The sequence below is a fragment of the Hermetia illucens genome, chromosome 4 (genome assembly GCF_905115235.1).
Source record: "Hermetia illucens chromosome 4, iHerIll2.2.curated.20191125, whole genome shotgun sequence".
NCBI lineage: Eukaryota > Metazoa > Arthropoda > Insecta > Diptera > Stratiomyidae > Hermetia > Hermetia illucens.
Genome location: NC_051852.1, coordinates 60057668 through 60075790, shown reverse-complemented (window position 1 = coordinate 60075790; position 18123 = coordinate 60057668). Strand labels below are relative to the sequence as shown.

The following is an 18123-nucleotide window of genomic DNA, read 5'->3' as shown; positions in this document are numbered from 1 at the left end:
CCAGGGACAAAAGCGGATGCAACACAAATTAAAAACTCGCCTCGCATCCGCCTAAGGAGAACCTTATCAACACTAATTAAAACTCGCCTCGCATCCGCGTAAGGAGAACGTTATCAGCCAACTTAATTGGAAAGTCAGATCAGTATCTTTCCTCAGGAACACGAACGGAGGATCTAGCCAGTCCTGCTACAACGGTGGAAGAGCGAAGTGCTCCTGTTGAAAAATCGCGTCTCGCGTAAAATAATCCTTAAAGCCTAAGTCTAAATTCGTGAAATAAAACGGAGTATCTTTACTTTAACGAATGTTTAACTTCATTTAAAACTAAGTTGTTTGAAGATCGGATCCCCTCCGATCGAGTGAATAAAGACAGTGGGAACATTAAATAACTTAATTTCATTTAATGCTCGATTGAACACGTAAATTAAACATATGAGCACGACTATTTCAACAAAAAATTTACCATCTACAAATAAATGTGGCCTGTTTAAGACCGAGGTTGAGACTAAATTAGACCACACAAACAAAACTCATGGCACCATTTTTTGGACTAGAGAGTCAAATAGAAAACGTAATTGCTTCCTAGAGAAGCATTCCAGTCGAAATGGGAAATAACACCTGAACTTTTTGAGAGACTGTTAATTACTTCCAACTAATTGAAGCATTTGAAAATAATTTCAGAAAAACAATCTTTAGTAGGAACGGAAAAAGAACTTTTTCTAAATAATTAGGAAGATTACTTTTCTATTCCCAAAAATTTTATTATATATTTCATAGATAAAGTTTTGTACAAAAAATCCAAAAATGTTTAATGATTTGCAAGAAAATTTACAGAGACATCCTTTTTATTTATTTCAGCTATCATTAAGAAGCGTCAGATATATCTGGCGTCTCTGTTCGTTAATTTAGTTGAACGGCCTGTGTTCACAATAACATGCCTCTTCTCCTTCTCCCCCTTTGATGGTTGTCTCTATTGCTCCGAGTACTTACAAGTCTAACCAATTATCAAAGAAGAGAATTCTTCAAGAAACATCTTTTTTACATTTTTCACAACATGACTATCCATTTTCGTCATCATTAATTAATCGTGACAGAAACCAGTGTTTCGATTTAACTTTCACTAGGAAGCCTCTGATTGACAATATCTTGCCCCAAAACAAATAATATGAAAACAAAAAGTTCAAAGGTGAAACAGACTTCATTTGTATCTGGTGCGAAATATTAAAATTTCAAATTAAGTTTGGCTGGTTTGTCGCTAATTAGATTAATATCTATTGCAGTTGTGATTATGAGGATGTTAAGTGGTGGAGAGAGGAAGTCATGGGAGAAATTTTTATTTCGCACTATGTCGTTAACAGAAGTATATTTCCATATTTTACAAATTTACTTAAAAATCATCTTTAGGTTTACTCTAGAAGCAATAAATTGCAGCATTTTACATACATAACCGAGGGAAAGTTTGAGAAAAGTCCCTCTATTATTAAAAAAGTTGATAACACATATATAGTAGTTGGGAATATTCTTAGGTGGTCAAAGGGTAGTAAGTCCCAGGGCGAAACGTGGATTGGTACCCATGATGGAGCATAAAACCTGGGAAATGCCTGCTGAACCAACACCAACAGCTCTACCAAACCCTATCTCCTCCTCCTCGCGGTGACCGCTGGGAGCTGTTTCTTAACGAAAAGCTGCAGACGAAGAAGGATGAAGGCGAGTTTCCCGCGTCTAAAAACGGGACAAACTCTACCGACTGGTCCTCCAGGTTGGGGGTTGGATAGGACTGACAACCCTACATGGAAAACAACTTGTTACAACAACGAACCCGGCAACGACAACGGATTAACGATTTGCGCATTTTCTCATGGAACGTGCGCTCCCTGTACAGAGATGAAGCTGATACGCAGCTAGCCGATACCCTGTCCCAATATAGGGCTAATGTGACAGCGTTACAGGAGGGACCGGTTTCCTGGAGAAGAGCCGCTACACCATATATTATAGTGGACACCAAGTAAACCATGTGCTCGAAGTAGGTTTCTTAGTCAGCCAAAAAATGAAACCTGCTGTTATCGGTTTTGAAAACATAAGCGAACGGCTGTGCACTCTGTGCTTGCGAGGCAAATTTAGAAATATAAGCCTCATAAGCGTTCACGCCCCTACAGAGGAGACTGCAGAGTCGGAGAAGGATACCTTCATATAGGGGACCAATATAGACTCGGACCACTATCTCGTTGGCATGGTGCTCCGAACTCGAATTACGACACCACCTACAATCCCCTCTGACAATCAGGTGAGAGCGAATACTGAAGCCATCCACAACACAGCTCCCCGCGACACCTATAAGAAGGAAATGGATGCCGCAATAACCGCAGTCAACAGAGGTCCCGGAGACAAATGATCTTTACAACAACCTGAAGAACGTTATCATTGATACGGCCACAAACGAGGCCGAGGCAAAGAGGATTTCCGACAGAATGGGCATATTGGAGCGATGGGTTGAGTACTTTGATGAGCTACTGAATAACCAGAACATCGTCGAGTTGGAGGTCCCGCCAACTGAAGATGACGGACAAATACTGCCACCACCAAGTATAGGAGAAACAGTCCGTGCAATTCATCGGCTAAAAAATCATAAGTCGCCAGGAGCCGATGGAATTACAGTCGAATTGGTTAAATATGGAGGCGACCAGTTACACCAAGTGGTTCATCAACTTGTGCTCAAGGTGTGGGACAGCGAATCAATGCCTGACGACTGCCAACGAGACATTATCTGTCTCATACATAAAAAGGGAGATATCATACAGTCCAGCAATTATAGAGGTATGACGTTGCTGAGTACCATCTATAAGATATTCTCCGCTATCTTGCTAGGCGGAATAGCCCCATACGCCCAGAACATCATTAGCCCATACCAAAGAGGCTTCACTCCCAGCAAATCAGCAACAGATCAGATTTTCTCTCTGCGGCAAGCGATGGGAAAACTGTTGAAATATGGACAACAGTTGCACCATCTATTCATCGACTTTAAAGCCGCCCATGATAGCATAGCCAGGGTAAAACTATACACGGCCATGAGAGAATTCGGTATCCCGACGAAATTAATAAGAATGACTAGGCTGGCCCTGACCAATGTGCGAGGCCTGATAAAAGCAGCAGGATCACTCGCAAGACCATTCGACATCAACAACGGTCTACGACAAGGGGATGCCCTATCATGGCCCTCAAAAAAGTGATCCGTGATGCTGAGGTGAATGTAAGAGGTACGGTCTTCTTCAAGTCCACCCAACTACTGGCCTATGCTGACGATATCGACATCATGGGAAGAACCACCCGAGACGTACAAAATGCCTTCTCCCAGATCGAGCAGGCGGCGCGAGATCTTGGGCTGCACACCAATGAAGGCAAGACAAAATATATGGTGGGAACGTCAGCACCGAAGACGAATCACCCAACAACATCAAACCGCAGTGGCGAAACACGAAGAAGAATAAGGATAGGAGAACACAACTTTGAGACCGTTGATAATTTTTCCTATCTAGGATCGAAAATCACAACCGATAACAGCTACGATGATGAAATCCGCGCACGGTTGTTGTCAGCCGACAGAACCTATTTCAGCTTACAAAGACTGTTCCGCTCGAAACGTCTCACCATAGGGTCAAAGCTCTTACTGTACAAGACTATAATCTTGCCAGTCCTCATGTATTCCTCGGAAACTTGGGTTCTTAGCAAGAAAAATTGCAAACTCTTTGCCGCGTTCAAGAGAAGAATCCTCCGAAGAATTTTTGGCCCCCTACAAGAGGATAGTGTCCGGATAGCTCAGTGGTTAGAGCACTGTGGCAGTGGGATTTGTATCGTGACTTGACGTCGGATATCAGTCGACTCAACTGTAAATGAGTACCTGAGTCAAATCATGGTAATAATCTCGGGCGAGCGCAATGCTGACCACATTGTCTCCTACAGTGTGCTGTAGTCTACCGTTACGGTCTTGAATGAAGTGCTCTAACACACTTCAAGGCCCTGATCCAATATGGATTGTTGCGCAAACAATTTTCATTATTACATGAGGATGGACGATTCCGTAGCCTATACAATGACGAAATCTATGGGCTATATCATGTCCGTCCGGTTGTGGATGAAATCTGGCTCAATAGGTTACGGTGGGCGGGTCACTTCATCCGTATGGATGAGGATGATCCCACCCGGAAAGTCTATAAGGGCAATATCTATCCTAGAAAAAGAAGACAAGGCAGACCCTCCCTAAGATGGAGCGATGGTGTAGACCAGGACGCCAAACAGCTTTTAGGGATATCGAATTGGGGGACCTCGGCGCAAAACCGGGATGTCTGGAGTTCCTTGTTAAGGCAGGCCTAGACCGGATACCGGTTGTTGCGCCGTTGATGATGATGAATATTCTTACTACAACTAAAATATCTCTCTAAAACTGCGTTCAATTGAAGTTTATTTGTTAAGGGGATTTCATATGTGACGCTAAGATTTCAACCCTTTTTACAAGTTTCTTTTGGCAATAAGAAAAATGTAATCATTTTAATCTTTTTATTTATATTATCGAGATCTTGATAATCGTTTGTTTTTTCGGTGAAGAAAGACTCCTTTAAAAAGAGGCAGCTAAAGGGAAACAAAATTGCATTTGCTTTCAAACGTTTTCTTATTCCCTAACTTACTCTATCGACCGAACTATAATTATAATTTTACCTTACTAAAAATCAAAATGGTCTACATATGTGAAAAAAAAAACCTTATTAAAATCGATTCAATGCCTGTCTGTTGACCGTCATCATCTTATAAAGTGACCTTAACATATATGAACGGTGGTTTCCATGCAGTTTGCCTTTCTTAGCTTTTTTTAGTTATTTGAATGTCAGTATCAATTACTGGAGACAGGCATGTATACTTTTGTGAACGGAGTAAACTGGAAACGCGTGAAGATGCGTTAGATCAATTTAGATTCGCACAACCATAATAAATGTATACATCAGTATGCGGTAATGGGCAATGTTTGTTAATTCAGGATGCTCTCATATTTCTCTTTGATATATATGAAGGAATATTTTCCATTCTTAGCTGTGTACGTATGGAAAAACGTGCATAAGAGGAACATAAAACCTTTATACCCGAATCGACCAGCTTCCGATATCTCGATTGTTTGAAAATACAAAATAAAAATAAGAACTTATCAACGAAAATGTCTAATCATAGTTCGGACCAGAACTCCTGTAAAAATTTCAACTCGATCCGTTCAACAGAATTATATTTGTGTTTCCCACCAGTTCAAAAAATGTGGTTTCTAGAAAAACGGGTTTTGTGGTTACGTCATCATGGCGTGGACTCTTTTATTGACTGTAACTTGGTTAATATTTTGAATTTCAGTTTGAAATTTCTACTGCATACTCTCAGCATATTCTGCTTTCAAAATATACATAAAAGAAAAGAATTATTTCTGGAATCTTCGAATTGTGAAGCACATATATACATGGCATAAACCTCACAATACGTAACATTAAAATACATTTCGATTTACTGGAATTATCTATAACTGAAGTGTGGCCGAAGGTATAGGCCGTTTGATTATGAAGTTCAATGTAATAGGGAGCGGGTGATGTTTCGATGGGGGACCAGATGAGACTTTTAATTTTACTTTTTTCTTAGTTAACTGTAAAATAAATTCATAACGTAGGACGCGTTACTACTATTATTAACAAAATTGTAGTAGATCAAAATTGTCTTTTTAGTGTAAATTAGCTGCATCCCAAGACATAAAATGTCAATATAATATTCAAGAATTTAGCCGAGGCCCACGGAGACATCTTCAGAAGATATGCTCTCCACTTCAGTGGACAACCTGCAATCAGTGTCTACGGCGCGGTCAGCCAGAAAGGAGAGTACACCAACTTCCATAATGGGAGGGACTGGAAACCTAACTAAGCCCGATCTTTCGGTAACACTGTTGTATAATTCCCCCCCCCCCCCCAACTGGAGAACAAGGATCGATAGAAGGAACCTTTAGCCGCAAAGGAGAAGGGAGTAGAACCTAAACCTAGCCATTAGAATTTTATTTGTGAGTTGCCTTGAGTATCTCTAAACAAACTGCTTTTTTTTAAAATTTGCCAGTCAAAAACCGGAAAGGCACGCTCGCGATGTGAATATAGGAAGCCCCGGTCCTGTTGAGAAAGGGGCAAGAACCCTTAATGCATGAACGGCGTCAGGACGTAAGTAAATTAGCCCGAGCAAAACAAATACGTGTCTGCAAGCTAAATATTGGCACCCCACGGGGAAAGACCGAGGAAATCGCAAGAGCCCTTCGGAAAAGGTATCAATGTGCCTCTCCGCTCTACAGGGTGCCCGTTGATCTCACGCCAAAAACAGCTACATAGCACACGAACGCGGTAGAAATGGCTATAAACTTCTCTATTTTGGTAGCCCACACAGTCAATACGTGCTGGCATTGCCATCTTAGGGGGTTTCAGTGACGCCATTAAAGGAGTCAAATGATTTCATGATGAGCTCAGACAGGTCGACCTGATGCTTGTAACGTGCCTCCTGATGACTAGATCATCAATGCAGGCGAACCTAGTGATCATATGGGTTAAAAGGCAGGCGGCAGAGATGCCAGGGCGGAAAGAGTTTGGAGCGCGTAATAAGTGTGCCGAGCCTATAGTCGATTTTGTGGATATCCATTATGAATACATACATCACACAATTGTCTCATCTTCCCACATTTTATAATAGGAACAATAAAACGCAAATCGACTATGTTCTTATAAAACGATGACATTTTATCACCGCGAATCAAGCCATCGATAAAACAGCGTGGGGAACGCATTGAAAGTCGAAGAATCGTGGAACCAGCTTACAGACACGATCCAAGAACGCACTATACAACCCTCGTGGTCACCAAGCCAGGTGAGCGGTTCATCAACCGAGGTACCTGGCTTTGGAATGACGGTTTTTAAACGAAGGTCTGCAAAAAGAAAGTCCATTGCCACAATTTTCTCGATAATAAACGTTGGCTAATTGGCAAATTTATAAGAATGCCAACCGGGAAGAAAAGGAAGCGATTGCTGTTACCTAAGCGGTCCATTACAGCAGTATGGCGAGGAAGCTGTTTCGACATGTCAAAACTGGACACCAACTCACACAGTGTTTGTGTCTGTGGTGCGGGAGACGCTATCGCCTCTTAACACTCAGACCGTGGTGACCCATTGTACTCGATTCCCCCATCTATCGAAATATCCCGGATTCGTTAATGTAACGCAGGATTTCTGCTAGTGGATATGATGCCACCCGTTGCAACTGAAGCAAATCGGCACCAATATTCTGATGTCTGATACGCCTATATCCGGGGCATCTACATGAAAAATGCTCCGTGGATTCCGCTTCCTCATTGCAGGACGGAAATGTGTCATCTTGAATAATTCCTATCCTGAACATATGTCCAGTGAATTATGGCTTATCAGAATTGCTACAATAGTCTTGATTTTCAACGAGATAAACTTTACAGTATGCATGTTAGGTTCTAAGGGGAAAAGTTTGATGTGTCTAGCAGTAGCTTGTTCCCAGTTTATAAAGACGACTTTAGTCAATGCTACTGAAAATCTAATTGGTGGTTCCGACATGGAGAAGATTAAACCCTCTTTTGCTAAGGCATCACGGTGATCAGGTAGCCAGAGTAGTTCCATCGTTTTGAATTTAGAGATAGAGTTCAAACGGCTTCCATTAATCAACGCCTCCAATACAGTCTGGCTATCATTGCAGATTCCGATGTCGAGTTTGCGGCTATCACGATCTCATATACTTTAGCTTGAAAAAACGTTGCATATTTTCCCAAAGGAAAAGGTAACTTTTCAGTTTTATTCCAGAAGTGGACTGCGCATACAGGGTATCGAACAATTCTGCTGCTTTAATGAAAAGAAGGGTACTTTGCTTACCAACCGACGAGCCATGGCGGAGAGAAGGCGAGAATATTTAAAACAGATTTCAACCACCACTTCCAGAAGCATTGCCGACATTTGGACCAATTCCACCTGTCAGCGCGACTGAATTCGAGGAAAGACTAAAACGAAGGAAATTGAGGAAAGTAACAGGACCTGACGACATCGGAATTGCGGAACTATTGACGCAATACACGCTGACCCGTTCATCATGAAGAAACACCGTGAGAAGCATCACCCTTTTTACATTGCATTTTTGAATCTGGAAAAAGCATTTGACCGTATACCACAACACTTAGTGCCAGAACAACTCGTGCGCTGGGTTCAATTGCTCTACCACGATCCGAAAGGTAAAATTCGAAGTGTGATAGGAGCATCAAAACCGCTTCGTGTCTCTGTTGGTCCAGCAAGCGCTCACTACTCCTCTTTGTTCTTGTTATGAACACTGTCAAACAGGACATCTAACGTCCAGCGTTCTATGCACTGCTTTATGCAAATTATGTTTACCTAGCGTTTAATAGCAGTTACACGTGGGGTATCAAATGAAAGGACTCAATGAGTACTTTTAGAAACAAGTCTCATATTTGATATCGGGTGAAGCGCCGAGGAGTGATGGCTCAAAATATGACCACCAAGAAGTGTAACAGGTTTCGTTCTCAGAACCTATCCAGCCGAAAAATCTGAAAAAAAATCACAGTGGTGCATCTCTACGAAATCTAGGCCTCAAAATACATCCCGTTCCGATATCTACACAAATAAAGTTAATAATAGTACACAAGCATATTTTAGGAAACCCCCCTTAAGTTCATGCTAGAACTAGAAAATTCGGCACATGCATAGGGGTTAATATAAGGCATAAATTTGCGAGTTTGGAGAAAATCCAACTATTATTAACAAAGTTATAGAAGGTGAAACTTTTCATCATCAACGGCGCAACAACCGGTATCCGGTCTAGGCTTGCCTTAATAAGGAACTCCAGACATCCCGGTTTTGCGCCGAGGTCCACCAATTCGATATCCCTAAAAGCTGTCTGGCGTCCTGGCCCACGCCATCGCTCCATCTTAGGCAGGGTCTGCCTCGTCTTCTTTTCCTACCATAGATATTGCCCTTATAGACTTTCCGGGTGGGATCATCTTCATCCATACGGATTAAGTGACCCGCCCACCGTAACCTATTGAGCCGGATTTTATCCACAACCGGACGGTCATGGTATCGCTCATAGATTTCGTCATTGTGTAGGCTACGGAATCGTCCATCCTCATGTAGGGGGCCAAAAATTCTTCGGAGGATTCTTCTCTCGAACGCGGCCAAGAGTTCGCAATTTTTCTTGCTAAGAACCCAAGTTTCCGAGGAATACATGAGGACTGGCAAGATCATAGTCTTGTACAGTAAGAGCTTTGACCCTATGGTGAGACGTTTCGAGCGGAACAGTCTTTGTAAGCTGAAGTAGGCTCTGTTGGCTGACAACAACCGTGCGCGGATTTCATCATCGTAGTTGTTATCGGTTGTGATTTTCGACCCTAGATAGGAGAAATTGTCAACGGTCTCAAAGTTGTATTCCCCTATCCTTATTCTTGTTCGTGCTTGTGTTTGACCAGTGCGGTTTGATGTTGTTGGTTGATTCGTCTTCGGTGCTGACGTTGCCACCATATATTTTGTCTTGCCTTCATTGATGTGCAGCCCAAGATCTCGCACCGCCTGCTCGATCTGGATGAAGGCAGTTTGTACGTCTCGGGTGGTTCTTCCCATGATGTCGATATCGTCAGCATAGGCCAGTAGTTGGGTGGACTTGAAGAGGATCGTACCTCTTGCATTCACCTCAGCATCACCGATCACCTTCTCGAGGGCCAGGTTAAAGAGGACGCATGATAGCGCATCCCCTTGTCGTAGACCGTTGTTGATGTCGAATGGTCTTGAGAGTGATCCTGCTGCTTTTATCTGGCCTCGCACATTGGTCAGGGTCAGCCTAGTCAGTCTTATTAATTTCGTCGGGATACCGAATTCTCTCATGGCCGTGTACAGTTTTACCCTGGCTATGCTATCATAGGCGGCTTTAAAGTCGATGAACAGATGGTGCAACTGTTGTCCATATTCCAACAGTTTTTCCATCGCCTGCCGCAGAGAGAAAATCTGATCTGTTGCTGATTTGCCTGGAGTGAAGCCTCTTTGGTATGGGCCAATGATGTTCTGGGCGTATGGGGCTATCCGGCCTAGCAAGATAGTGGAGAATATCTTATAGATGGTACTCAGCAACGTGGTACCTCCATAATTGCTGCACTGTGTGATATCTCCCTTTTTATGTATGAGACAGATTATGCCTCGCTGCCAATCGTCAGGCATTGATTCGCTGTCCCATACCTTGAGCACAAGTTGATGAACCACTTGGTGTAACTGGTCGCCCCCATATTTAACCAATTCGGCTGTAATTCCATCGGCTCCTGGCGACTTATGATTTTTTAGCCGATGAATTGCACGGACTGTTTCTCCTAAACTTGGTGGTGGCAGTATTTGTCCGTCGTCTTCAGTTGGCGGGACCTCCAACTCGCCGATGTTCTGGTTGTTCAGTAGCTCATCAAAGTACTCAACCCATCGCTCTAATATGCCCATTCTGTCGAAAATCAGATTTCCCTCTTTGTCTCGGCAGGATGAGCATCGAGGTGTATAAGGCTTCATCCTGCTGACTTGTTGGTAAAACTTCCGCGCCTGGTGCGGTTGCTCCCTGTACTTTTCTAGTTCACAGACTTGTTGGTTCTCCCAGGCTTCCTTTTTCCGTCTGTGAAGTCGCTTCTCCGCTCGACGGCGTTCGTGATAAGTCTCTCGCGTGCCCGCGTTCTTTGAGAATGCAACATTACTCGGTATGCGGCATTCTTCCGTTCCGTTGCTAGCTTACATTCATCGTCAAACCAGCTGTTCCGACTCCTTTTGCGGCTGGGGCCAAGTATATTTGTGGCCGTATCCATGATAACGTTCTTCAGGTGGTTGTGAAGATCATTAGTTGATGCTTCATCTCCAGGTCCTCTATTGACTGCGGTTATTGCGGCATCCATTTCCCTCTTATAGGTGTCGCGGAGGGTTGTGTTGTGGATGGCTTCAGTGTTCACTCTCACCTGATTGTCAGAGGGGATTCTAGGTGGTATTGTTATTCGAGCTCGGAGCACCATGCCAACGAGATAGTGATCCGAGTCTATATTGGCCCCCCTATATGTTCTGACATTCATCAAGGCTGAGAGATGGCGGCGTTCGATCAACACGTGGTCAATTTGGTTGAAAGTGGTCCCGTCTGGAGAGGCCCACGTATGTTTGTGGACCGCTTTCCGCGCTTTTACTTGTGTGAATTTCGTACATTCTAAAACGTGCATGACGTCATCATAACACATAATTTCTTTTTCGTTGGTGTGGATATTTATTCTTGCAAATACCGATATTTCGGGAACCACTTGTTCCCTTCATCAGTGCTAACAAATTCATCATTTCGTCAATACCACAACAAAGTAAGCTCACGTGAGTGGAAGGTCGCAGGGAAATATTTCGTTTTAGTTTTTTAATCATTTATATATCAATATCAATTACTCCAGACAGACATATGTATGTATTAGTATGTATATGTAAATGAAGCTTTGGGGTAGTACCTAATTCAGATAAATACAAGCGGTAGTCAATATACGTATTTTATATATTCATGTATATACTTTTATGCACGAAGTAAATCGGAAATATGTGTACGATCAATTTATATACGTGCATATATAGTATACGGTAATAGGCAATGTTTGTTTGTTTAGGGTGAGCATAATATCAACGTCTGTAATATGTACGTATTTCTTGTAGCTTGAAAAAAATATGATGGAATATTTTGATTGCATTACCTTTTCATCGACTTTAAGGCCGCCTATGATAGCATAGCCAGGGTAAAACTGTACACGATCATGAGAGAATTCGGTATCGCGACGAAATTGATAAGACTGAGTAGGCTGACTCTGACCAATGTGTGAGGCCAGATAAAAGCAGCAGGATCACTTTCAAGACCATTCGACATCAACAACGGTCTAAGACAAAGGGATGCCCTATCATACGTCCTCTTTAACCTGGCCCTCGAGAAAGTGAGATCCATGATGCTGAGGTAAATTCAAGAGGTACGATTTTCTTAAATCCACCCAACTACTGGCCTATGCTGACGATATCGACATCATGGGAAGAACCACCCGAGACGTACAAACTGCCTTCATCCAGATCGAGCAGGCGGCGCGAGATCTTGGGCTGCACATCAATGCAGACAAGGCAAGTATGATATATGGTGGCAACGTCAGCACCGAAAACCAACCAACTAACAACATCAAACCGCAATGGTCAAACGGGAAGAGTAAATATAGGCGACTACAACTTTGATACCGTTGATAGTTCCTCCCATCTAGGGTCGAAAATCACAACCGATAACCGCTATGACGACGAAATCCGCACACGGTTGTTGTCAGCCAACAGAGTCTATTTCAGCTTACAAAAACTATTCCGCTCGAGATGTCTTACCAGAATGTCAAAGCTCTTACTGTATAAGACACTGATCTTGCCAGTCCTCATGTATTCCTTGGAGACTTGGGTTCTTAGCAAGAAAAATTGCGAACTCTTGGTCTCGTTCGAGAGAAGAATGCTCCGAAGAATTTCTGGCCCCCTACATGAGGATGAGCGATTTCGTAGCCTACATAATGACGAAATTTATGAGCGATACCATGGCCGTCAGGTTGTGGATCAAATCCGGCTCAATAGGTAACGGTGGGCGGGTCACTTAATCCGTATGGATGGAGATGATCCAGCCCGGAAAGTCTATAATAGTAATATCTATGGTAGAAAAAGGAGACGAGGCAGACCCTGCCTGAGATGGAGCGATGGCGTAGGTCAGGATGCGAGACAGCTTTTAGGGATATCGAATTGGTGGACCTCGGCGCAAAACCGGGATATCTGGAGTTCCTTATTAAGGCAGGCCTAGACAGGATACCGGTTGTTACGCCGTTGATGATGATGATTTTGTTTTTTTTAGCCATGTACGACTGGAAAAATAATAATAAGATGAACTCAAACCTGTATACCCGAAGCGCTAGCTTCCGGTATTCCGACTTGTTTTCCAATCTTTCGGTTAGGCAGTTTCTGAGAACGTTGCACTTTTAATGTCATAACTAAGACTGGCGTCGAAGTACTAGTCAAAACCTTTCATTTGATAACCAACATTACTATATTCGGTGAAAACAATTTTACACCCTTCTTTTGCATGTATGAGGACCTTCCCTTATACTGAATCCAGAAAGATGTAACTTACTACATGCATGGGCATTTACAGTTCCCACCTTCTCACCAAATTTCGTGCCAATCGCTATAGCCGTTTCTGAGAAAAGTTCGTGTGGCAGACATACAGATAAACAAATATTGAACCGATTTTCAAAGGGATTTGTTTTACAACAAAACCTTAAAAAGAAAAACACCGCGCAAACTAACCTTAGACTAATCAATAATTTCAAACATTAGGGAGGAATTTATATGTCTTTAAGATTTGATCACATATTGTTAGTTATGTAAAAACAGAAGATACAATAATAAACAAAATTGTATAAAAGAAAATGTATTATAGATGACGATATCATTCACTACATCCGTGTGGCTTTACACTTCCAAACTTTCTCTCAAATTTCGGGTCAGAAGGTATCAGGGTTCTGAGAAAGCTGTGTGCAACAGATGGGAAGACAGACGAACAGTAAACCGATTTCGATAAAGTTTTGGTTTCAAAAAAACCTTAAAAATCAACAATAAATAAATAAGTGTACTTAAATTGCAAATCCGTAATCATAAAAGTGAAAATAATTGCTAGACAGCCGCAACGCAAACTCATTGTCTGTATCGTGAATAATGTACTACCTTCCCCCGATGCATTAATAATTAATGAATGCGGAAATCGTTATCTGCTGCCACCAGCATTTAGGAACAGCTCAACACAAGTCAAGTACAAGGAAAGCCTCAATCTGAGCGCTCGCTATACCTCTTTTCATTACAGCGTATATCAAATGATACCGAAAATCCAAGCTCGCATATGTTAGCAAACTGTCCAATCACCTGCCTCGTAGATAACAGCAAAAGCCTTTGTTTCACTCCCAAGCCCTCCAATTTTTTTTGCTTTATCAAATTTCCGATTTCATTGCATAACTGGATTTCAAGGATATCCACGGATGAATACGAATGGCTTTATTAAAGGGATGGCAGTCAAACCCCAACGGAGACGTCCCGAGAGTAAAAAGACATTTAATGGAATCCTCGTCGAGGAAGTTCAATTAAAAGTATCGTTTCCGAGAATATGAGAGGACATGAGTGCTCTTGCTGCTTATGGTATCATACTATCGTTCAGTAAACACAAAGTTCTGTTATTGGCAATGTTAGTGTCAATATGTAGCCTCGCTCTTATCGCATGAGCGGAGGCCAGAACTCGAGCAGCAGGTGGCTTTTGCATACGTAGGAACCAGACGCTTATCCCAAGGAGAGTCAACGTTCAGCTTCAAGGTTCCGCCGACATAATGCAAAATGTAACTAACTATACCACACCATTGTCTACCAGATAGAGATATTTACATATATAGTTAGCTAAACGAGAAATAGAAGGGAAGCATACTTAGCGCGCAGAGCCAGCTGTCGATCACTAGGACATACGAACTTGTTGCTAGGACTTTCCTTCGAGCTCTGGAAGTCCATTATCGCGGTGCCAGTCGTCCTGTTCTGTTCTAGTACACTTGTGGGTTCCGCAATTGGAAACCAGAATTATCCCACGGTTCCTTACGAATGTTAAGAGCACTAACTTCACTTGCACATGGTGGAAACACGCACTCCGCCGTTTATCTACTGAAACTACAAATTCAACGCCCGAACACTTCCTAGCCAGAGTCGGGAAGTATCGATCCGAACTCTCAGACGCCTGTTGCTCTACTAAAATGAAAGCACACGCTGGGAAGCTGATAATGTGAATTCATTCCCCATATCGTCATCCAATAGCGCGGTTCTATCTGAAGGGTTACCGTAAGGACACTTTCGTCTCCACTCAAATGGGGCTTGTTGAGGGAGAAAAATAAGGTTAGGAAGAGACTCATAGGGGCATAGTTTGAAATTAGAATTTATCTATGTCTTCCCACCCCCAAATGGAGCGGGTGGTACCGGCAGGTGACGCGTTCATGAACTCATTGTTCATGAAACTTCCATTGTGTCTAACAAGAACATATTGGAATGCTTTGGTGGAGGCGTAGCACATTAGTTTATAATGTTACTTTCATTACAACATTAAAGTTGTGGGTTAGAAGGTTGTGGGATTTTCTCATTGTCAAATCTTTCGCTAGGTAGGGTGAAAGAGGCGGAATAAATAATACCATTTGATTCTAACAATGATGTCTGCAGGTGGGAGTCGAGAGGTTTAAATCTAGCCCGAAGTAAATTAACTCTTGGGAAATCCTTGTCGAGGAATGCATAGTATTCACATGTTGACGACATTTTTTGAAAGCTATTATATTATTTCTTATGTAAAGAAAAGGAATTGTACACGGATTGGGCTTTTCTGGTGTATGGATAATATCAACGCAAAAGCGAAAACTCATAGTATAAATCACATAAGTTTAAGAAGGGATTTGTTTTCCTCGAAAGTTCATTTATATCTCTCTAGGTTTCATTCATCTACGCTACTCAGCCGTCATGAGAACGAATGCGAGTGGGAGGTGGAAGATTATATTCTCTCTTCAGCATCAATGATCTCCAGTGAAGCAACAAACATAGATTAATATTGTCTCGGTCCAGCGACCGCGTCCTCCAGGTGGAAAATTTTATTAGTGACTTTTTATCTGATACAATAAATCCTACGCAATTTACCCCACCGAAAAGCCGTCGTACAATAGCCGTGTAACAGAATTGGTCCTGCACAGTGTCCCGGTTGTCAAGAATTTGGTCACAATATAACACACTGCAATCTATCAAACGTTTGTCTTATTGATAGGGACCTGCGCTAATTGTTAAGAAAAAGAAGGAATCTTCAACAAACTGCCAACTAAAGGACGCTATCTAGTATCTGCTGAGATTAAGCAGAAATCGCATTCAAGACAACGACTGCAACGAGATGAGATAAGGATCGTTTCTAACAACTACCTCGCGACTGCAGACTTCAAAGATACTGCCGGGCGTAAGTCATGGTAGCATTTACAAATTCGCATGCCAAGCGAACGCAAGTTTTCCACCCCACAATCTGGAAACGCTTTCTCTTGCATTGACGCAAAGCATATGAAGCCCGTTTAAAGTTGACAATTACAAACCAGGATAAGCTCAAAACATTCTGTGAAGCCCTTGAAGAAAATAAAGAAGCTTCTAGAGTTTACAAGTCTCTTTTGGAAAAGGGAAGATGGGTTGTTCGCAAAAACCGGTAGAATAGGATATACCCAACTCTTGACACTTATTTCCGGAGGTTCTGTTCAATTGCCCATTGAGTTACGGTGAAAAACGACTTGGATAAAAATGTGTGCAAATTTCGAAAAATTCTAATCAGTTCAACAGAATTACCATCAGCGGTCAGTTTAGAAATTATCTTCTGGAATAGACAAAAGGAAACGGCCTTCGGAAGGGACTGCCATTTAATGATCACTTACCTTCGCCAATGCGTTGCCCTTGCGATGTCCCACAGCGTCCTAAAAGAACTATCGTGTCTCTTTACTGGTTAAATTAGGTGGTTATTGTATGGCGTTGAAGCCTATAACCGAAGGGAACTTGATTATATTCCCTACTACCCCTCTTACTGCATCTACGGACATTGTTTTCGTCCCTTTCCTCACATAATCTACAGGGTCCGTAGATGCAGTAACCGTTTCATGCATGGAAAGTTTGCAAAGTACAGTTTCCTTATTTCCAACTCCACAGAATGACTCTGGCCCGTATAACGGGGTCCCTTCTCCTTTCCTGGTCAGCTCGCCCACCACCTTATTGACTTCTAACCCAATATAATCTCGATCCCAGAGAATCCACACCTTATTGAGCCAACCGAGCGGATTCAGTCTGTCAAGGCAATCGCATACCAGTTTGCAGTTCACCTGGTAGAACCTAGGTGCCTTAATAGCCGCTTGGCTGTCGGTTAGAATAGCAATATTCCCTATAGTTCCTTTCGAGGTTTATGGAAACACGTATATTTCCGCCTGGAATATGGCTTACCCATTCAAAGTACGCTTTCCTTTGACCAACGGCCCTGCTGCTCCATCGTGTTTCAAACTTCTTGTCGAAGTGAAACCTCGCTACTATACCTTACTTTCAATAGTTTGAGATACCGCCTAGAAAAAATATCAATCTTCGTTGGTACTCCCGAACACTCTGAATATCACTCTCATTGCCTGCAGTTGTATGTGCAAACTAAGAGGGGATTGACCCCTCAATCCCTCACTTACTCTGAACCTGCAAGTCATCAGGCCTGTAGTAGCTTTCAACATATGTTTTCAATGTTTCCACAGTAATTTTTGGTCTAGTGTGATTCCCAAAAATTTCATCTGCGTTACTCGTTTCACCTCCCTTCCATGTAATCTAACGGCCCTCAGCTGATCAAGCCTGCGCTTCGTAATAAGCCATAAAGACATAAAGGTGCCGAAAATTGGCTTCATTTCGTGAACCACCAAAAAGATCACTTCACGGAGCAATTGGCATAAAATTTAGAGTAAAAATTTCGTACTGAAAATAACAGATCCTGAAAAACTATAATACGTTACAACTAAAGTTCTAATGCATAATCATATCCAGATCACCATGCATACTAGTCAGAAAGATCAACTAAAACCGACCTGTATCAGTTGAGGGACATTGTGATATGTTCGCGTAAATTTCCAAAATATAATAATATGTTATTATTAGGTCTAGATTTCATATCAATGCACCATTGTAACTTTTTCAGATTTTTCGGTAGGATAGTTTCTGAGAACGAGACCTGTTAAACTTTTCTAGGCCGCACATTTTTAGCCATCACTCCCCTATATTTCACTGAATGTTACAAACAAGTTCTGAAAAGTCCTAATCGAGCCCTTTAATTTAATACCCCGCATGACCATATTTTATGAAAAAAATTGTTCACGCCGTTTCCGACTAAATCAGGTGTGACAGACGGACAGACTGACTGACGAACAGATCGATAGACGGACAG

The 18123-nt window shown here is 42.2% G+C and overlaps 1 protein-coding gene across 1 annotated transcript in view; it reads right to left on the bottom strand.

The window, feature by feature from the left end:
* Positions 1 to 14856, bottom strand: part of LOC119654861 (rabphilin-3A) — a 64347-nt gene extending 49491 nt beyond the window's left edge. The window contains exon 1 of the mRNA XM_038060446.1: positions 14590 to 14856. Coding sequence (XP_037916374.1) covers positions 14590 to 14669 — 80 coding nt within the window. The 5' untranslated portion in view covers positions 14670 to 14856. The remainder of the gene's footprint in view (positions 1 to 14589) is intronic.
* Positions 14857 to 18123: the final 3267 nt, after the last annotated feature.